The following is a 22983-nucleotide window of genomic DNA, read 5'->3' on the forward strand; positions in this document are numbered from 1 at the left end:
TTACCAAATATTATTGTAGGAAATAAAAATGACAGGAAATCCATATCCTATTCTTTGAACTTTGCGGAAAGTTCACTGTACATCTGAAAGAATTCTTGAAAAGTTGTATTAGCCCTTCCTGTGTCCGGCACAAAAGCAGCTACAACTTCCTGACTGTATGAAATCCAAAAAGAAAATGAAATGTAGCTTAACCTTGGTATTCAGACAGCTTATTTAAAATAACCGACTACAGAACAATTCCCAGTCCAATGGGCTGTATGCACTGTTTCAAATTTATGTTATGATTATTTATTTCCTGTTCTCCCAACTTTTAAAGAAATGAGTGCAAAATGCACATATCTGAAACAATATAGAGTCTAATTCAATTTTCACAAAAACAAGAAAGATCAAATTTAGATAAACTTCTCTATATTCATACTTGAACAGAACGGCTTGCTTACGGAAGGCCTATTTTGTAGGCATTCCAGCAGGAGGGCTCTGATGTATGGGTTGTCCTCCTTTATGTGTTATGGACCAGTAGGATAATAGGACCTGAATCCCTTCTGTCTGCTTTGGAACTCACACCAGGAAGAATATGACTGCCTAAATCAAGTGTGATAGTGATCTTTGTGATGGGCTGATCTCTTCTGACCCGTCTCGTGGAAGGAGGAATTCAGGGGAAGTGCTTTTTTTCAATCTGAGTCCATTATTTCTCTCATTTGGAGGTGTGTGAGCATGGCTGCCACCACAATAATTAACTGGTTGAAATCAATCAGCTGTTTCTGAATTTTCAAATGTTTTCTTTCTGAATAAAGAATTCAATGGATATTCTGTAGGCAATTCTCAATCCACTGGACTCGAAACTAGCAGGTACAATACATTATTTACAGAGGTACAAAGATTTCAATGATTGAATATAACAAATGTTTAACTGATCATATGGTCCAGCCTGCTTAGTGCTGCAGTTAAAATGGTAGTATAGGTCCAGAAGGACACACGTTCTTTTGATAGTGGATCTTCTGGTAAAAGCATCGAGAATCATATGTTTAATTTGGCCTTCTACATTACTGTACTATGCTCTCATCAGGCCAAAAAAAATATTGTCAAGTACTTTGTCATGTCCTAAAGTGCTGTTGGAAGCAAATTCTCATTGTTCCTTCCTGTTTTGCCAGCAACAGTAAAACTAAACATCCTACTGCATACAATGAGAGAAAATACATTTAAATCAACTGGGCACTACAGTAGAGCCAACAAATCCACAGGTCTCCCCAATATGATCACATTTTTGGGGGGGATTTCCAAAGTTGGAGATTCCTATTCCCAGAAAATGATGGCCCTGAGTAGGAAGGAAGAGAGGGAATCCCCTTTCTAATCCACCCTCTGTGTTAATATAGTGAACTATTATCTATCCAATTTTCAATGCATGAATTCAATAAATATATATAGTGAAACCTTTATCCTAATCAGATTTTAGGCCACGCTACTTATACTCTGCAGAATCTTGGACCAGCTAATGCTTTATTTGTTGCCAAATAGAGAAAGAGTAGTTTTTCCTCTTAATGGCCTATCGGCTTATCTATAAAATGTAAATTCTGCTGCTAGGAACACATTCCTATGAAGCTGCTCAAAGTTCAGATTGCTCAACATGTTGTCTGGTATTATTTCTACAGACATCTGGCATTCTTTTCCAATTCAAAAAAGAAAGAAAAGAACAGAATCTCAGGAAAGCCAAGGAAATGGCTTCCTGCTGCAAAATATCCCTTACAAAGGGGTAAAAACCCCAAACACCTCAGCATCTTATATTAGTATTTTAAAATTTAGTCCAGATTTCTTTGGGATGAACTATATTTATTTTTCTTTTTGTCCTCCCTACCATATTTGAATAGTACAAAGGAATACAAATATGATTTAAATCTACATGCATGGCTTTTTTTTGGCATTTTCTAATATAAAAGCAAAAAAAGTACAGAGAAACAGTACAGTACATGGAATTTCATTCCATTGTAATAGCTCTTCTGATAAATTTTGTTATCATTTCTTCTTCCTCTACCATCCACAATTCCTTAGTCTGAAATCTTACATATTTCCCTTTTGGTAACCCCATTAAGAAAGACAGTTTGATGTAATGATTAAGGCATAAGGCTAGATAGTGGAGAACTGTGGTTTTTAGTTCAATCTTGGTTATGAAACCAGCTGAGTAACCTTGGGCCAGACACTCACTTTCAGCTCCAGGAAGGAAGCAATGGCAAACAACTTCTGAAATCCTGATATGAAAACTGCAGGGATTTATTTAGTAATAATCAGCAGTAGCAATTACTCAAAGGCACCAAAATACAACAAAAACCCCAGCAATCATTAAGTACAGGGTTGTTTGTTTGTTTTTAAATAATACAGGTTTGTATTGTATATCAACAGCAATATAGAAACTATAGGAAACAGCTGTAGGCCATCCAAAAGAGGAAGCATATTTTGGGCCTGTTGGCCGGTGGATAAAAACAATAGCAATAGCACTACGCATACATATATGCTGCTCCATAGTGCTTTACAATACTCTCTGAGCAGTTTACAAATATCAGCATATTTTCCCCAACATTTCCGGTTCTCATTTTATCTTCCTGAGAAGATGAAATGGTGAGTCAACATTGAGCTGGTCAAGATCGGACTCCTGGCTGTGGGAGGAGTTAGCCTGCAATACTGAATTTTAACCACCGCACCACCATGGCACCACGGATAAAGCACTGAGTTGGACATTTCACTGATTTAATTATGTATCAACATCTACAAAATGCAGAAGCTTTGCCTTTTTATCTCTGACTGTTCTAACTTTGGCTTAGAATTTTACCTCTTTATTCCTCCATTTCTGCAGAGCGCTGAGAAGTAGGAGTAACATAACAATACTGTTCTGTAGGGAGAACGAGGCAGTCAGGAACTGAGGCAAGGCAGGTTGAAGCTAACACAACCTTTATTAAGTTTAACAAGGCAAAATGTAAGGCAAAACTCGAACCGGCAAACAAGCATTTTACAGCTGACAGCCCTTTTTTTTACCAGAGCTGTCAGACGCTGAACCAATAGAATGGCTGCATTCTCCCACCAGCTGGCTGCTCGCGTCTTAACCAATCAGGAGCCGGCAATGATAGTCAATGGCGTCGTAGCCTCAAGGACTTAACAAATACCTTATGTTAAGCTCAAGGCAATGAAATCTTGAATAGACAGGGTGAAAAAGGCTGAGGCAGAAAAGGTGATATAGCATGCCATTCCTGTAAAAAGGTGAACTAGCACATATGTGCTAGTCATTCCCAACTCTAGGGGGTGGTGCTCATCTGTTTCAAAGCCGAAGAGTCAGCGCTGTCTGAAGACGTCTCCGTGGTCATGTGGCCAGCATGACTAAATGCCAAAGGCACACGGAATGCTGTTATCTTCCCACCAAAGGTGGTTCTTATTTTCCCACTTGCATTTTTACATGCTTTGGAACTGCTAGGTTGGCAGAAGCTGGGACAAGTAACAGGAGCTCACTCCGTTATGTGGCACTAGGGATTCAAACTGCTGAACTGCCAACCTTTCTGATTGACAAGCTTGGCATCTTAGCCACTGAGTCCTTTTTTTTTTTTTGTACAGCCATTCCTGTACAGGTTATATACTTTGATCCTTTAATCATTAGTTTAGTTTATTAGTTTAGTTTATTAGACTTCTAGACCGAAGGGACTCGGGGCGGTGTACAGGTACAAAATTAAAAACCATACAATCGATAATAAATATAATTAAAATCGGATTAAACAGACCCCTGTACAAGTTTATAAAAATTAAAACCTAACCTTAAAACCAAACCGTAAAATTTAAAAATACAAACTGAGGTGGGAAAGCTTGAATTAGGCCAGGCCGGCTAGCTGAAATAGGTGGGTTTTGAGCTTCTGGCGGAAGGAGCGGAGGTCCGTGGTCGTTCTAATGTCTAATTAGAATTCACTGACTTGGTAAGACCAACTGTCAATTCTCAAAAGAGCTCCTTCCTCCTGTATAGTAGATTAGCTAGAAAAAAATAAAAGTTGAGTACTGTATTAATCTAATATCTAGATTTGACCTCGTTTTCTGAAATTTTAAAAAAGTTGTTTTAACAACTTTCAAAATATAATTATAGGTAGGCCTGGATTTACAATAGTTCATTTAGTGCCTGTTCAAACCTATGACACTGAAAAAAGTGACTTATAACAGTTTTTCTCACTTAACGACCATTAGAGCACCCCCAAAGTCATGTGATCAAAATTCAGATACTTGGCAACTGACTCATATTTATGACAGCTGCTGTGTCCCAGGGTCTTGTGAGCACCTTTTGTGACCTTCTGAAAAGCAAAGTCAATAGGGATGCCAGATTCACGAAAGGTCATAAAATGAGGCAAGACTAACTTAACAAATGTTTCATTTAGCCACAGAAATGGGCTCACTTGTGGTCATAAGTCGAGGACCACCCGTAACCATAATACTCCTTCTTCTGTCATTATTCAAACCAATTTCAGAGCAGGATGTATGGAGGCTCCCTTTTCAGTAGGCAGGTAAATGGCTGCTTCTGGATGGGACATGGGCCAAGGGACTGCAAGACTGGGAACTGTCACAGAACTTTGAAAATGAAGGTTACATAGCAGCAGCCCAGCAGTGCAGCATGAGTCAATAATACTGAAACAGACATAGGTTCACTAAATGCCATTCCCTTGGGAGTCATGGGTCCTGGATATTGGACACATTCTGTAAGCTATCCCATTTGAGGTATCTTGGTTTAAAAACTGTTGACCTGTGATGCGCTATTTTCATCCAGAAAATTTCACGACAATGAGAGTTTTTGGTAGCATATGGATAAACTTTGTTGCTTTAGTTATTTCCAATAAAGTCTTGTCACTTTCTTGATAATAAGAATAGCATTGATTAAACTTTAACTGTTAAAGAGGGCTGTGAAAATATCTACAGTCCTCTCACATCCTGGACATAAATTGTTTCAACTTCTGCCCTCAAAACGATGCTATAGGGCACTGAACACCAGAACAACTAGACAGAAGGACAGTTTTTCTCCGAATGCCATCACTCTGCTTAACAACTAATTCCCATAACACTGTCAAATAATTTACTAAGACTGTATTACTATTATTCTTCTCTTCCTTGCTAGTATCGGTCTCTTCCCACTTCTGACTATAACCATGTTGATTGTATCTTTACGATTTATATTGTTTTATTTGATTCCTAGTACGATTTGATAGCTTATTAGTAACCTTGACTATCACTAAGTGTTAGCCTAAGTATCTTTTTATTCTTGATGAATGTATTTTATTCTCCTTATGTACACTGAGAGCATATGCACCAAAGACAAATTCCTTGTGTGTCCAATCACACTTGGCCAATAAAGAATTCCATTCTATTCTAAAGATAATCTACTAATAGTTTTGCCCATCCAAAACCTGCTTAGCTTTAAAATAATTTAAATCAGACAATATTGGCTCTTATTATCCTGTACTAGCCTAAATTGATTCCAGTTTGGAATTGGAATTAAACATTCATACAAATTAAGATTTTTTCCCCCTCAGTGATAGTCGTTTCAGTTATTTCCACTGGAACCATTTCAAGAGATAATTTAAAACTATTTTTCAAATCACTTTAGTGCAGATTCAGTTCATGTTCGTGTAACCTGTGAAGCTCAGAATAAAATCACATACTTATTGGAGAGTGATTGCAGTTCTCTGCAACTTTTTCTGAGTAAATATCATAGGATGGCATTGCCAAGCTTACGCTTAATGAAGCAGTATTAATATCAAATAGTATTTGTTCAATCCTTTGCATACTTCTGTAACTTGATTGCCTTGAAGCTTACTCCTAAATACATGGGTATAATACTGTTTCTTAAAGAGACAGATTGCATTTAGTCATAAAAAATCTTTTATTTATAAATATGTCTACAAAATTATATTTGTTCCTTGGAGGATGTATAAATATCAACATAAAAGTATGAGTACTCCACAAATAAAAATATATTTCCAGTGTTTCCAGTAGCACAACTGCCAGAAATGTCAAAGTGAAGCCACTTTACTGTTATTTTATGTGTTGCTGTCAGAACACACCTTTGAGTCAAACTGGTTTTTTTTCTTGTTTTGTCATTTTGCCTCTTTTTAGTATGATAATTTTCTTCTTTGTACTTTATAATAAAACAATCGCACACCTTTTTCTTTTAAATATAAAGGAATGCAGAAGGAAAAAAGAACAGCTAAAAGAACAATATTCTTACTTTAGCACAACACCATCACATCAAACATAGCAAAATTGTTATAAAAATTAAATATCAGTGCATCACTCTTAAATTATTATGGGTCAATTGGTTGGTTTGGCATAGAAAGTTTCATTTACATTCAGCATTTCTTTACCGCTTTGTTTGGAATGATCAAATACTGACCGGTGATGAAGTGAATGATTTGAAAGGCAATATTTTCTACAGCTTGAAATATTTTTACTATCATCCTAAGGAAACATGTTTGCCTCAGACATCCCATCCTATTTTCTGGAACAAGTAAATGATGCCATTTTCGAAAAGTAATCCATTCAAAATGACCATTAGACACAGTTTGCGGCTAGTATTCAAAGTAACTGCAAAACAAAAGAAAAGAAAAAGAGAATGTGGTAGGGTTCCCATTACATTTCCATAACGATAAGAAACAAATTAGTATGGACAAATGTTATTTCTGGTGAATAAGATGGAAGACCTTGTTTTGGCTCAGAAGCTAAGCAGGGATGGACTTCTTTAATATTTGGATGCCAGATAAATCTATAAATCTGACAGGAATGTTAAAAAACAAATTAGAAGAAGGTTTTGAAAGAGATTTCACTTTTGTAATGAATGAAGTGTATAGCGCTGGAAACAACATTTGGGGAGAAACACAAAAACAGATTGCAAATTTAAACCCAGTAATTTAATTCATAAATGCTCCAAATTGAAGTTCTAGCCTGGTTTGAGTCTAAGTTTGTAAGTATAAGTAGGGAGCTTCATGTTTATTTTAGCAGGCTAGTTAGCTTTTCCTTCTAATCACCTGTAATAGTTTTTGTTCATAAAGGCTTCACAAAGGGAACAATTCCGTATACTTAGGAGGTGATAGTGAGACTTGTACATGCAGAGGAAGCAAATAGATCAAGGCCAACAGGCAAGGCAGCACATCTGTCACTGAAACTTGTACAATATGGTTAGCCTGTTGTGAGAAGGCAGTTTGTGACTCAGCAAGAAGTTAGATGAGGAAGCTGAAAGCCTTGGAATCTATTACCACTACAGGATTGCTTATTAACCCCCCTTCTTCACCTAGAAATGTACAACTTGAAACATGTAATTACCACATAAATGAAAAGATAAAGGACATCAAATCTGAATTATATAGCTAGTTGACAAATTAATTGTAAAATCATAGGAGCATTGCATGTATAATAAGCCTTTCCTTACTGAGCACAATTGCTCCTTAGTATCTACATTAGGAAAATGAGTAATTCAGTAATATTCAATTCTAGTATTCTTTTCAAATACAGCTATTTAATATTAATAGTGATATTTTTGCCCACATCAGTATTATATTGGCATATGTTAAGTAGTTATTACATTTTATTTTAAAAACTTGACATTTGGAAAGGGATCTTATGCATTTGATAAAGACAAAATAGGAGAATGAATTCAAAATTACTGCACCAGAAGTGACGCTGTTCGGGTTACTTAAAAACTCAGACCCTATAGAGAATATAGTACTTAAAAATATCTGAAAATTATTGATATTTCATAGAAATATAGAAAAATTAACAAATTCCAGGACAGAAAAGGCTATTGTATATGAATAATGCCACTCTTATTTATTTTTCCAAGACAAAATTGGCAACAAAATCTAGATACAGAAACTACTTAAACATTTGTTATATATTTAAACCACTGTTTTAATCAAGGTTTTTAACTAGAATCAAAGATAGTGTTTGGAATTTTTGCTATGTTTTACATACCATATCAATTTCTATATATCTAGGCTTTTAACAAAGAAATGAAATGCCTCTTTCAATAATTTCGGTTCTCTAAATACAGTTTCCTTCCCTAAATCTTACTGCTGTATGTCTATCTGTTTCAAGTAGTGGAAACTCTGATGGAAAATCTACCCCTGAACAGCATGACTGTAATAGTAAAGTTAAATGAGAAAAATACCTTTAATTGCTTGAAAGTTTGACGTCAGCACGAACACTTTAATGAGCTTCAGACACAAATGAGAGTAGTCATGCTCCCAAATAACTGCTGGAATCAGTAGAAGTTTTCCATAGCTGGATAACAGCAATGCTTTCAGAAGAAATAGGAAATCTGCCTTGGTTTTCAGGACAGCAGGTTTGATTAACCACAGGGCAGTGAAGATGCCAGTCAAAAAGGCAGTTTGTTCTGGGTGGAAGATGGGTACATTTAGAGAAGGAGGTGATGTCATGAAAAGTTCTTTAAGTTGCTATATAATATTTTACTACATCTTACACATATGCATTTTTGAAGGCATGCATTTGATTTGGATTAGGCCTAAGAACTTATAATGTAGGTATTGTCGTTTCAAGCCATTTAACATGTGAACTACCCAACCCTAGCTAGTAAAAATTCACTGGCCAACTTTAGATTGACAGAAGCTAGCTGAAAAGTCAGGACTACCATATCCAGGCTGTAAAACAGCTGGTTGACAGCTACTAGATGTCAACAATATGTAATACTTTGACAGTTGTAGTTGACAGCTACAACTGACAGTTGACAGCTACTAGATGTCAACAATATGTAATACTTTCGATATCTCTTTCTTGCCATCTATTGATTATTCCAGCCCAGATATAGTACCACAAAGAAAAATAGGTTCTCTTGTTGTTACAGCAATTATTATATTTATTAATTTTGTTTTATTATTGATATTCAAAATATCTCCTAGCAGTATACAAAGAAATAAACATTAAGAACTTCAAAGCAGCATCAATATAGTTGTTGTTAGTTGAAAAGTCGTGTCTGACCCATTGCGACCCCGTGGACAACGTTCCTCCAGACCTTCCTGTCCTCTACCATCCTCTGGAGTCCATTCAAACTCACACTGCTTCAGTAACTCTATCCAGCCACTTCATTTTCTGTCGTCCCCATACCCTTACTGGGATTTGAACCTGGGCTCTTTTTACATATTAGGCAGTTGTATTAGCCACTAAGCCACAAGCTCTCCTCCCTTGCCAGCTAAGCCAAGGAAATAATTAAGTGTTATGTCAAAGCACCTGGTATGCCCAAATATGGTAGGGAGCATGCATGCACATGTATGTATGTATGTATGTATGTATGTATGTATGTATGTGTATGTATGTATGTATGTATGTATGTTGTATTTGTACTGATAAATAACCAGTATTTAAATAACCAGGCATACCAGGGGTTGTAACACAAATAGATATATATGTATATATATATCTCTTACGCCCTTTCTAGGCACTATCTCCAACATATCTTCACATATGCCTTTTCATGGTACGCCACAATCTTTCGACTGTGAGATATCTTCCAGCCAAATTCATGAAAGCAAGAGAAATATATTTTAATAATTTTAGTGCATTTGAAGCAACTGTCAATGTTTAAATGCTGCTGTTTGAAAGAACAGAAACAATATTTGCCCACAGCAAATATTTGATCTTACCCAAAGATGCTATTCCAAACATTCGATAGAAATCCCATTCTTTGGCATATCTAATTAAATCATCAGGCTCAGTACTTTGACTTGAATCCTGTAGCTGCAGCCACCTGAGATAAGCCTCGCAAAGCAAACAAAATATGCAAAGCTTTCCATGAATCTGCGGCAGGAAGGAATATTAATGTCAAATGCAAATACTGTACAATCAAAATATTGATAAGCATGGTCAGCTTATTACATTTCACTAATACAACTAAGAAATCCTATATAGGCCATTTGATCTCATCCACTGAAGAACAGGTAACCAAGCTATGAGACACGCTTTGAAGTCTTGAATGACTTCTTACATTACAAGTGAATCTGATACAGAATTCAGCTCAGACTGCGATCTAGTCCAGACTTCAACTTAATTCATGGATTTGCACCAGATCCAAAATTTACATATACAGTCTATATTTCAATTTTATATAGTCCATATAAATCTACATTAAAGCCTATATTTCAGGGCATAAATATGATAGTCTTAAACATCATATTGTGAAGTATTAATACATATTAGCAATCAGACAGAATATAGAAGCAAGCACTAAGTTGACTTCCAACTAACTATGGTACAATCGATGAGGCAGCTCAGGCAGATAAAAAGAATTGAAAGAGTAGAAGCAACAATAATAGATGCCAGAAGAGTGGCTGATAGTTGCAGGTTAAAGGATCATTCAAGGCAGGAATCAGGAAGTTCCAGTCAAAACAATTTGCACACTAAATGACAGCATTGAACTGCAATGTTTACAGACTTTCAGAAAACATAGATGTTATGAATTCTGTCTGCATATTATATAGTTATCTAAAGCCATGCTGTTTTATAGTGGCTATAGTTGTCCAGTACATCTCCAAAGTGTGCTTTATTTTGACCAATTCCTCGATTAGGATAGAAGTACAAACTTTTAATCAGTGGTGGGTTTCAAATTTTTTTAGAACCTATTCTGTAGGTGTGGCCTGTTTTGTGGGAGTGGCTCAGCGGTCATGTGACCAGGTAGGCGTGGCCAATTTGAAAAATGTGCTGAAACTCACTTAGCAACACTTTTGCTTAGTAACCAAAATTTTGGACTCAATTGTGGTCATAAGTTCTCTTTTTCTTTCTTTCTTTCTCTCTCTCTCTTTCCTTCCTTCCTTTTGTCTCTCTCTCTCCCTTTATCTATCTATCTTTCTTTCATCTCCCTCTCCCACTTTCTTTTTCTTTTTTCTTTCTCTCTCTCTCTTCTCTCTCTCTCTCTCTGTCTGTTTGTCTCTCACTCTGTGTGGCTCTTTGCCTCTATCTATCTCCCTCCTCTGTGTCTCTCTCTGGCATTCTCTCTGTGTGTCTGTCTCTCTGTGTCTCTCTCTCTGTGTGTATCTCCTCCCTCTCTCTGTGTGTGTGTGTGTTTCTCACTCTGTGTGTGTGTCTCTATCTGTCTGTCTGTCTCTGCCTCCCTCCCCCCCTCTCTCTGTCTGTAAGCCGCTGTCGTGCCTGTCGTCCTAGATCAGGCTGACCTGCCTGTCCTTCTTCAACACCTCCCGGGGGTGCACATCCATCGTAAAATCCATCAGGTCTTCCAAAGTAGCGGGGCTCAGCAGGACCTTGGCTGAATGCATGCAAACGCTCAAGTCCGCTGCTCGCCGCTCCTCAACTAGTTGCAAAGTTCTCTCTGGAGATTCTGGCGGGCGGAGGCACCGCTCGCCTATCGAGCTTCGGCAAAGGGGATTTTTTTCTGCGGGATGGAGCCTGGGCGGCAGGGAATTTCCCCGCCGAAGTAGAAAGCGAGGCTTTCAAACTAGTTTGATCTTGCTTGAAAAGGCTGCTGTGGCGGAGCAAAGGGTACCCTGACTGAGGAATTCCCTCCTTTAATCAGTCTCTGGAATTTTTTTTCCTTTTTTTTTCTACAGAAGGGAAAGCTTTTTTTTTTTACTGGGCAGCTCGACGTGATTAAGGCCGTTCTGCTCCTCCTTTGCGCTTCTTGCCCACGGGCATGCACTGCCCTCTTCTCTCTGATAGCTGCCTGGTTAAAAAGGAGGAGGCGGCTCCGCTGGTCCGGAGCCCATCCGCAGGGGGGGGATCCCCCTCGCATTCTTCGTCTTCCCGGATGGCCTCCAGACCAGCGGAGCTGCCTCCTCCTTTTTAACCAGGCGGCTATCAGAGAAAAGAGGGCAGCGCGTGTCCATGGCCTTGTGCAGCAGCCGAAGAACAGGAGGCGAGGATTCGGCTGCTGCACAAGCCCAAGGGCACGCGCTGCCTGTGCTTGCTGAATCCGGCGCGGCTTCAGAGAAAGAAGGCGTGCGAGAAAGCTCCCCCCCCCGCCTGAACATTTGAATAAAGGAGGCCGCAGGCTCCTTTGTCCTCGGCTATGCGATCTCCTTTCGTTCTCTGCTGCCCGAACGAGTGAATGAGACAGAGGGAGAATGAAAGGAGATTGCATCGGGCGTGGTGAGTTACCCAAGCATTCCGGACAGAAAAGATGGATTTCTTCCGCACCCCAATTGGAAACAAGGCGGCTGTCAAAACAAGGGGCCGCCCTGCCGCCCTGTGCTTTGCTGGGCAAGTCTGGGGAGGTGCTTTGCTGGTGGCCAGGCCAAGCCACGCAAGCTACTGCCGCCCCGCCACCCCGTGCTTTGCTGGGCAAGTCCGGGGACCTTGCAAAAACCTTGCGAGGTCCCCAAACTTGCCAAAGATGCCAGCCACGCTGCGTAATCTCCTGCCACCATTCCCACCCCCGCGCCCATACTTGCTGGTGGCCAGGCATCTTAGGCAAGTCCAGGGACAGGTGGGGGGAGCAAGCAAGCAGCAACCGGAGGGGCGGAGGGAGCGATCGACAGGATCGACAGAAGTTACTTCTGGTTCCGGTCACCAACCGGTTCGCACGGACCCGTGAGGACCGGCAGAAACCCACCACTGCTTTTAATATTTAAATCCAATATTGCAATTTTTAGAATAGGAAGCCACTAAAGTCAATATTTCCAGGTCCAAAACAAGTTAGTTTTTTCATTAGCTTGGAGCAAGATTGACAGATCATATGGCAAATTAAGACAAGGAGAAGAAACAAAAGAAACTTACATTTATTTTTGTATTGAACAAGATATGTCTGTACGCTTGTGCTTTACATAATATAGCATTAATTAAGATGATGACAAGATCATATTCTATATATTTGTCCACTGGCTTCTGGCAGGATTTCTAAAGGTAACAAAATAAAAGCAAAGTAATATTTGCAGTAATACAATAGAAAAGAAACACTTATTAAAAGAATTAAGAATTGTTAAAGTTCTATTATGAATCAAGGGTTATCTAGGATATTATCTTAAGTTTTATACTGTAGTTCTCACAAAATAGCACTTATGTCACAACCACAAAAGAAGGTAATATTTTCATTTTTTACCCAGTATTAAGTTTAGCAAGCGTAAAGAGAAATGATTTGATGAAATAATCAAAACAATTTAAACAGAGGCAAGTAATAGTCACTTTTTAGCACAATATAAACATATTTAAATAGCAGATTGTGATTAGGGGAAAAAAGAACATAAAAGGAAAAAAATGAAAAAGGCAAGGATATTTCAATGTTTTTTCTTACATGCACATTTTTTCTCTTTTGCTTTTTAAAAAATAATTTTATTAGTTTTAGTTTTTGAATTCTCACTCCAATCCTCACTCCAATGTATAGTCAATGCACAGTATTAGTAATAATAATTTTTAAAAATAAATAACATAGATGTATGTTTTCTATTACCCTTCCACTTTTTACTTTGTTTTTCCTGATGCTTTTCATTCAATTAATGAAAATCAAAATTATATTTTAAAAAATTAGCCCGAGTACAGATTTAAATACTTCAGACACACAACAAATACAAAAAGTTAAGATTGATAATATGCATTCATTTGTGAAGAACTTTTAATTTGCTTTCTGGTTCCATTATACACTATCAAAATACATATATGCACTTGAAACCTAGACAAAGCAAAACATATGGTTTGTTTACAAGATAATCTATGGGATCATAAAAACATGATCTGCTCTTTCAACACAGGAAGTACAAATGCATTCCAGACATATATCAGTCATAGATCATGGGGGCTGGGAACGAGGAGGGTTGCATGCTGCAACAGTAGAAGAGACAACTTTAACACTGAGGATTATTAGGAAATGTACAGCAAATCTGATTTTGTCATGCTATGTCTATTGCACAATTATATATTGTTGAACTGTTCCTGATATTTATCTTTAAAATAATACAGAACTGAAAAATATAAGGATTTTTTAAAAAAGGACAAATCACCTTTTGGTGGTTGAGGGCTACATTTTAATATTTAGGGGAACGTTAAGGCATGCAGATATCAGGGAGGTTATGCAAAATAGATATAGCTAAGCAGCAAAGGTAACATGCTTGTAGTTTTAGAAGGTTATTGTTATATTTGCTGGAACTATCATTGCATAGTTACTTGATTTTTTTAAAATATAGTACTAACATATGTTTTATTCAAGATATGAAACTGTGTTCACCAACTTCCAGAATAAACACATAGAGCCACTTCTAATCCATAAAATATATTTGATCAAGGAAAAGGAGGGTATCCCACATTCTGATCGGCACTGTTATTACATAAATATACATTTCAACTGCAAGTGAATATTAACTGCTACGTTTGATTTCATTCTTGCTGTAAAACGTCTTTGATAAAATAAAGTACAGTGGAGATTACAACCAAGAACCTCCATTCTAGTTTTTACATAAGAAAAATCTGTTTTATTAGGTTTGAAATAATAAACCTGCTACAGAAGGTTGACATTGGAAAGATACAACTGTAGTTAAAACTTCTTATATTCGTTTTTCCTATTGCAGAGCTATGGTATCCAGCTCCTCTGTTAGATATACTAGCTGTCTGTTGATATTATTGTGGAAACTACAACTGTTTTTTTTTGGGGGGGGGGGGCTTTCTGTTTCATGAGAGGAGTGCATCTTACTTAAATGGTGTTTTTATTTCACCCGAAAACCTATTTCAAATAATAAAGGAGGCTGAAGGATACTGGCTGCGCTGCACTGAACTATATAGTCAGAGGAGAAAATAGCACAAGTAGGAAAGAACAACCCTGTGGCAGGGAATCTCCAATACTTTTGCTCAATTATGGGCCTTTCATTCCCTTGAATTTCCATTCCATGTGACATGGTCCATGACAGGCCTCCTCACTCTTTTGGGGCCTCTGGGCACATTTGGATTTCTAAGAACATGTCACACTCTCTCCTCATGACACCTAATTTTCAGTCACCTAATTTGTCTCTTCCTTTTTTATGTACTCTATTTTCTCTTTAACAGTTTTGTGCCCAAAAATGGAAATAATACTTGAGCTAAATCAAACCAATGCTGAATACCGTAGAGTGGAATGATAGTTTCTAAGATCTGGAAATCACACTTCTGTCAATTTGCTTACGTTATATTTGCCCGTTTATTATGTTGACAGCTGACTCATGTTCTAGTTGTAATCAATTCCAGGATACGTTTCATATATACTATCCTTTTTCCCTAAAAATAAGACCTTCCCGGATAATAAGCCCAATCAGGCTCTTGAAAGCATGTGCTAAAATAAGCCCTCCCTCGGAAATAAGCCCTCCATGAAAATATTGGAACACAGCAGCAACCATGAGGTGACTACGCTTGCCGCTTCCTGCACCTCAAAAATAATAAGACCTTCCCGAAAATAAGGCCAAGTGCTTATTTCGGGGCTCAAAAGAAATAAGTGGGGAAACACGGTATTACTAGTTTACATATACATCAATGTTTAAGTTTGAGAATCATTTTGAATTTTCGATGTTACTGATGCTCCAGTGTTATGATCTCAAACCTGATCTGTTCTCCAGCTACAACTCCTAAACAGAACCCAATCAAACAACTAAATCAAAAACATTATACTGATTCACTTATTTCTTGAGGTAAATGATCCAAAACTTGTGTGTGCCAAAAGTACATGAACTTTGGCTTTCAGTAGTTGATGTGCCCTTCTTCGGCAGCAATAACTACATCAAAATATTTCCAATAACTGTTGATCAATCCTGCACATCAGCTTGGAAAAGGTTTAGCCCATTTCTATTTACAGCTACAAGAGATACTGTTAGGATTCCTCTTATGAAATTTCACTTCAGGAGCTTCTACATTTCTTTAGGGTCAAGGATTAAAACTTTACTTGGCCGTTCGAAAACAGAAAGTTTCTTCTGCTTTAACCATTTTTGGTTGTACAGCTTATATGTTTTAGGTCAATGTGTTGCTGCAAGACTCATGTTCCCTTCAGCTTCAGTTCATCGACATGATATTTTCCTGTAGAATTTGCTGATATAATTAAAAAGCTATCCTAGTCCAGGTGCCACTGCCACCCTCATGCTTCAGATAAGATCCTGGAATATAGTGTTTGTCTTTTACCGAACGTTATACTTTTCATTCAAACCAAAAAGTTCTATTTTGGTCTCACCTTTTCATAGAATTTTAGCCTCTTGGCTTGTCCATATAGTCTTTCACAACATGTAGATGGGCAGCAACGAAGGTGAGTTGCTACCGGTTTGGCCCTAATTGGGCGAACCGGTAGTAGCGGCGGCGGGAGGCTTCTCCCACCCACCTACATCCACGAGCAAACTGGTAGTAAAAATAATAGAAACCCACCATTGGGAAGCAACGTTCTTTTTGGAGAGTAGTGGCTTTCTCCTTGCAACTCTGCCATGGGCACCATTGTTATTCAGTGTTTTCCTGATGGTTGTGCCATGAACATTGACAATGGCCAATGCAAGAGAGCCTTTACTTTAGATATTATCCTGGTGGGTTTTTTTTAGAGTTCCTGGAGTATTATGTGACTTGCTTTTGGTGTAATCTTGATGGGTCAACCAAGCCTAGAAAGGGTAAACATGAGGTTTAATTGCCTCCATTTGTACATGATCTGCCTGACTAATGGAATCTAAACACTTTGAGAATAAATCTGTAATCTTTTCCAGCCTGCTGAGCATCAATAACTGCTTTTCAAAAGTTCTCAGAAATCTCATTTTTTTCAAGGACACACTATCACATAAAGAGAGTTGTAAAGATCAGATTTTGATAGCAAATATCCAGAATTCGTTATTTAAATAAGGCCACACTCAATGAATAAATAAACAAATATGTTTTCAACTCTTTTATTTAATTGGATTCTCTTCATCTAATTCTAGAAATTGCGTGGAGAACAGATGTTTTAGAACATACAGCATTTGTGCAGAAATATTGGAAATTCAAAAGGATTCACAAACTTTTAAGCACTACTGTATTGTTAGGAAGCAGGTTTTCTGCATCATAACCTGTTTCCCCGAAAATAAGACCTCCCTGAATAATAAGCCCAATTGGGCTTTTGAGCGCATGTGCTAAAATAAGACCTTCCCCGAAAATAAGACCTCCCCAAAAATATTGCATCACAGCAGCAGCCATGAGGTGACCACACTCGCCACCTCTGCACTCCAAAAATAATAAGACCTCCTGGAAAATAAGGCCAAGTGCTTATTTCGGGGGTCAAAAGAAAATAAGACAGTGTCTTATTTTCGGGGAAACACGGTATCTGTTCATTCAATTTTACTGAAACATATATTTGCATTTAAATTCAATTAAACACTAAAGACTAAAAGTTTTTAGAAACATCTGTAGTCATAAAAAGCCATCTAAATTTGAAGTCACTAAATAATGCTGGAGTAGATTGGACTAGAAATAAAGTGATTAAACGGAGAAAACCAGACAGGAGTTGATGAGCATGACAGCAATACTGGAGAGATGAAACATGGAAATGTTTAATCAAATATTGTGTGAAACCTATTAAGGAACATATTTGTTTAGCAATATGTTAAATGATATACACAATTTTCAAAAGAAGAAATCTACACAGCACATATGGAAAATAATAACTCATATCCATCTTAGGCTCAGTGCACTTTCTACCATTACAGTTTCACATCCCATAATACATCTTACAAATACATAAAAGGACATCTAGGTTAAACAAGAGCATGTTGAGTATCTCCTTACATGTTTTCAGAGATTCAAACACTAGTCTTAATTTAGGATGAGGAATCATCTGAACAAACATCTTGCAAGTTTAGGATTGGATCTCTATAAGCCAAGGTTTCCCAAACTGTGAGATGAACCTCTTTTGGAGCAGTGCAGAGTCCAGGAGAGGTATGCCGAATCTTTGAGTTACATTGTTAAAATAATTCCAACTTTTGTACAATTGCATTGTATTATTGTCATTGTTTATTTGTGCTCATTTTGGTATTTGGCTTTTTAGTGTGTACATTAAGATAACATTAAAAAAGGTGCATCTGCAAAAAATAATTGGAACCCCTGTTTAAAAGCTTTCAAATATTTTCAGGCTGTAAAGGACTCCATGTTGAAGAGAAATAAAACTTCACTATGAATAAAATTATAATTAGCACTAAATCTAAAGGTAAAATTTCAGAATTCAGAGGGAATGTCGATGCACTTCCCATCAAGGATTAAGCTAGCAATTTGAAGATCCTCTTGGATCCGGGACTGATACTGAACAACTTACAACAGGGGTCTCCAACCTTGGCAATTTTAAGCCAAGCGGACTTCAACTCCCAGAATTCCACAGCCAGCAAAGCAAAGCTAGCTGGGGAATTCTGGGAGTTGAAGTCCTCCAGTCTTAAAGTTGCCAAGAGACCCCTGAACTACAATAATATCAATGCAAGGTGGATGTAACAATTCGAAATTCCTACTTCTTCACATAACTCACGCAGATAGAGATCCGCAACACACCACGTTGATAATCCTTGTACAGCTCAGTCGCTTTTGTACTGCATTCAATACACCGGTAACACGCGGACTCCTCCATTTTCCCAGAGGAAAACAAACCCAGAACAAAAACACCTTGCGAAGGGCGCTTGATTTCGTTCGCTTCCGGATTCCTCTCGCAGAGCCGAAAAGCCTGCGGAGCATCTCGGTATTCGTAGTTTTGCTCTCGGTACGCTGTGCAGTAGAATTCCGGACATAGAACTACAATTCCCAGAAAGCAACTCGCCCGCCCGCTAGTTGCCGGGACTCCGAGGGAGGGAAACGCGAAAAAGGTAGGTTAATCTGCGCAGGCGTGGTTGGAAGATGGCACCTGCTTGCGGCAGTCGGGGCTCGTGGCCGAACGTTGCAACGGCGCTGAAGCTCTTTTGGGCGCTGGTGGCGGTTATCCGGCCGTTGCTGGTTCTGGCTGAACAGTACCCCTCCTTGTCTCTGCGCCACCAGCAAGGAAGCAGTTGCTGCCCGGGGTTTTGGGAGGCTGATTGGGATGGGGAGCAGCAATACGCGGCAATTGCGGGAGACGGTGGTGAGTAACGAGGAGAAAGAAGGAGCCGGAGGGACCGGGCAGTTTCTGGTGGGAGAGTCCTAGGATGGCCTGGGCCGGTTTCGATTGCAAGAATGGCGAGTCCATAACGGAGTGCATCGTTTCACCCAAAGATTCAGCAGTCAGGAAATGACTCCATCAGTGTTTTTCAAACGTGGTAATTTTAAGGCGTGTGCACTTCAACTCCCAGAATTCTCTTGCTGGCTGGGAGCAATCCTGGAATTTGACGTCTACACCTCTTAAAATTGCCAAGTTTGAAAAACTGGGCTGCTGCATGATGTCCGAAGTGGGGCTGGAATCCAACAGGAGCTTGGCCACAGCTGAACAGTTCTTCATTTCAGCCCCTAGTTCTTCTAGGGCAGGGGTCAGGCAGCCACGGCTCTGGAGCCACATGTGGCTCTTTCATCCCTCTGCTGCGGCACCCTGTCGCCAGTCAGCACCACAATTTTGAGAGGAGCTTCTGGTTTCGGAGTTGGTAAACAGTGTGTACCAGGAGGAAACTATGGCAAGGGGCGGGTTTTCCAGTTAGCTCCACAATTGATAGGGCTTTCTGTTAGGACAGGTAGAGGAAAAAGGACACTGCACTAGGAGCAGACTCTAGGGTGGGGAAACCGGACTTCTGGTTGGCTCCAGAATTGAAGGGTGGGGCTTCCAGTTAGGACCTTTGTGGCTTTGAGTGTTTAAGATTGTCAACCCCTGTTCTAGGGGCTGAAATGCCATCTTGTCCAGTAAAGGAATTGCACCTTTGTAAGGATGAAATAAGGGATGCAGTGACTCAGTGGCTAAGACGCTGAGCTTCTTGAGCAGAAATGTTGGCAGTTTGAATCCCTAGCGCCGCGTAATGGAGTGAGCTCCTGTTGCTTGTCCCAACTTCTGCCAACCTAGCAGTTCAAAAGCATGTAAGAAATGCAAGTAGAAAAATAGGAACCACCTTTGGTGGGAAGGTAACAGTGTTCGGCGTTTAGTTGTGCCAGCCACATGACCATGGAAATGTCTTCGGACAGCGTTGGCTCTTTGGCTTTGAAATGGAGATGAGCACCACTCTCTAGAGTTGGGAACGCCTAGTACATATGTGCAAGGGAAACCTTTACCTTTGCCTTAAGGATGAGATGGCCAGTTGCAGAACATTGGAAGATAAACGGGAGTTGCACCCGTGATAGTAACCTTAGGCAAGACAGTTAATGGATTTTGCTATCTTGGTCACTTGTGTGGCAGGGGTTTTAGTTAGTAGGCATGATGAAGACAGGATGGTTAGTTAAATTTGTTTTGACTTTCGCCCTTCCTTGGATTTGGGAGAGTGAAGAGAGAAGAGTGGCTGTTGAATCTATAAGAAGTTGGTAATACCTTTTTTGAAGGAAGTAGTGGTAGTAACTTCTTCAAAAAAGATGATTAGGCTGCTATGATGAAACCTTACCTGAATTGGGAAGATTAAAAACAATTGTAGGCTGGATGCTAATACCATATTTTGTAGTGCTATACTTGAACTGATCATTTCAAGACTGTTTTCCTTTACCTTGGCTTCAGGCCTGACTTGGCAGATATCACCTTAAATGCCCTCTCTTGATAAAGTGAAGTTGGGAATACAGTTCTGTTAGTTGTTTGGGATCCCTCAATATATTTTCATTTCGGTGATGACCACATTTCTGGATCAATTCAAAATACTATGTTTGACCTAAAACTGCTTAATAGCTCTTATTATGTTATCTGAAGGAAAATTATTATTATTGTTTGTTTGTTTATTTACCAGGTTCCTACGATTCTTCCCTAGATCTTTCTCTAGCTACTCTAGACCAGTGAGATATGAGAAATTCTGAAGCGGTTGAGAAAGAAATGGGAGGAACTCTAGATATAACATTCAACAAATTGTTAGTAGCTTATTTCATAAATGGCAGCTCAGTCCAGATTGCAAAAGTCTAAGGAGAAGAGATGCAAAATATTTAAAGAGACTACACCTCAATGAATTCATTAATAGGAGAGGGCTGGAGATTGATTCTTCCTACTTGATTGTGCCCTTTAGTATGGAACTAGTTTGGTGGAAGTGGCATATTATTCTTTTATGAATGATAATAGAACCAGAAATAAGCTTTTCTTAAAAAATGTATACCACTCTGCATGAATGTGATCAGAAGAAAAATGTATTCTGTTAGGTGTGATGAACAAATGAGGGAGAACAGGAAAATGTGATCAGGCCATTCTGTGACCCTAGAATAAGTTAAAATAATGAGTGGGAATAACTTAGAAAAACTTTGTTCTGGATACTGTATGTGATTTAAGCATATGTTTATTCATAAACATACATGGTAGGAGACTGGATAAAAAGTGAAAGCATGATTGATTATGATGAAAAAGTTACCATGTTTTTTGGACTATAAGACGCACTTCTCCCGCTGCACCCAAAAGTGGGTGGAAATGTCTGTGTGTCTTATAAAACCAAGGCCTCCCGAACCCTCCGTATGTCCTGTTTTTGGCCTCCCCAGCGTCCAGAAGCACTCTGCCTCCGGAGGCCTCTGCGGGTCACGTTTTTGCCCTCCTCAGAATCCAGAAGCACCCTGCAGGCCAAAAGCGGGCCTGTTTTTGGCCTGCAAGTGCTTCTGAATGCCCGGGAGGGCGTCAATGGCACGTGCTGAGACAAAAAACTATTTTCCCCCCTTGTTTTCCTCCTCTAAACCTCGGTACATCTTACGGTCCGGTGTGTCTTATATGGTCCGAAAAATATGGTAATTTATGAGTGTCACAGTGCTAGGTTCTGAATGTGGGAGAGAGCATTTTTTATAGTGTCAAGAGTGAATCTTTGGAAGAAAAGGAAAATAATGAAAAAAACAAGAATAAAGGTAGAACAACTGCAGGAAAAGAAAGTGGGGTCTTTATGAAAAATTATTACTAGATTACTCTTCCCAAAAGACTGAAATGGACTTAAAGAGAATGTGGAAGTTGGAGCAGCAAACAGAATTATGGTTGAGGGCAGCTGCAGAAGTGTGTGGAATTTTAATGTAATTGAATATATGAAAAGCAATAATTGGAAGTATAAAGTGGAGACAGCGATGAAAGCAAAACATTCATGTAAGATTAAAAAAGGTAAAGGTTTCCCCTACTCAGTCACGTTCCTAGCTGAGGAAGCCAGTGTTATGTGAAGATGCTTCCGTTGTCATGTAGTTAGCATGACTACATATACACAAATGCTGTTACCTTCCCACCAAATTGGTATCTATTTATATGCATTTGGATGCTTTTGAACTGCAAGGTTGGCAGGAGTTGGGACAAGAATGGGAGCTCACCCTGTTGCACTGTATTTGGGTATCAAACTTCTGGTTGACAGACCAGTGTCTTAGCCACTAGGCCACCATGGCCCCTCATATAAGATTAGATTGCTACAAAAATTAAGATGAAAAAAATATTTTGAATAATGTATATGAAAAAGTTGCAAAGAATGTGGTCAATTATAATTAAAAGAAACTGAGAAAATCCATATCATGATGAAACTAAAGCATTTTGAAGTATGTTAAGAATGTTAAGAAGTATGTTAAGTATGTTATGGTAAGAAATGAATAAAATTAAAAATAAAAGTGAGGAATGATTTAGAATAAAAGTGAATTGTGATCTGTGTGAGAGTGATAGTAAGTTAGTTCTTTCATGGAGCCAATCTACTGTGATAAACTTGCAAGAGTCTAAATAGCACTTTATTTAACTTGCCCTTAATGTTGTAAGGTGAATGTAGCAATTAATTGTTACATTTCCATTTTAGACTCATCAATTTTGCACTTTCATGATTCAGACTGTGAACTTCAAGGGTCTTCATCTTGTGAACCTCTGCTTTCTTGCACGACAGAAAAACTTTTGGTAAGTTTGTTCATTGTGTTCAAGATAAAGAATTCTGAAAACAATTTGCAGTATAACTTCAGTGGAATTGTTCCATACCTTTTGCTTGAGGTTGTTAATTTAATGCATAA

The 22983-nt window shown here is 38.6% G+C and overlaps 2 protein-coding genes across 4 annotated transcripts in view; one reads left to right on the plus strand and one right to left on the minus strand.

Moving 5' to 3' along the window:
- Positions 1 to 5889: 5889 nt before the first annotated feature.
- Positions 5890 to 18626, minus strand: ARV1 (ARV1 homolog, fatty acid homeostasis modulator). The gene is made up of 5 exons (XM_081944404.1): positions 18437 to 18626; positions 12745 to 12864; positions 9663 to 9816; positions 8174 to 8398; positions 5890 to 6594 (listed from the first exon to the last, which is right to left on the minus strand). Exons 1-5 carry the CDS (start codon positions 18533 to 18535, stop codon positions 6488 to 6490), a joined length of 705 nt encoding a protein of 234 aa, XP_081800530.1. The 5' UTR covers positions 18536 to 18626; the 3' UTR covers positions 5890 to 6487.
- Positions 18627 to 18792: 166 nt separating this feature from the next.
- TTC13 (tetratricopeptide repeat domain 13) overlaps positions 18793 to 22983 on the plus strand; it is a 45458-nt gene continuing 41267 nt past the window's right edge. For all 3 annotated transcript variants that reach the window (XR_014174627.1, XM_081944119.1, XM_081944120.1), the window contains exons 1-2: positions 18793 to 19018; positions 22779 to 22873. Coding sequence is in view for 2 of the 3 variants with exons in the window: in XM_081944119.1 (XP_081800245.1) it covers positions 18799 to 19018; positions 22779 to 22873 (315 nt within the window). In the remaining variant the exon portion in view is untranslated. The remainder of the gene's footprint in view (positions 19019 to 22778; positions 22874 to 22983) is intronic.

The sequence above is a fragment of the Natrix helvetica genome, assembly GCF_964273705.1.
Source record: "Natrix helvetica genome assembly, chromosome: 2".
NCBI classification, from domain to species: domain Eukaryota; kingdom Metazoa; phylum Chordata; class Lepidosauria; order Squamata; family Natricidae; genus Natrix; species Natrix helvetica.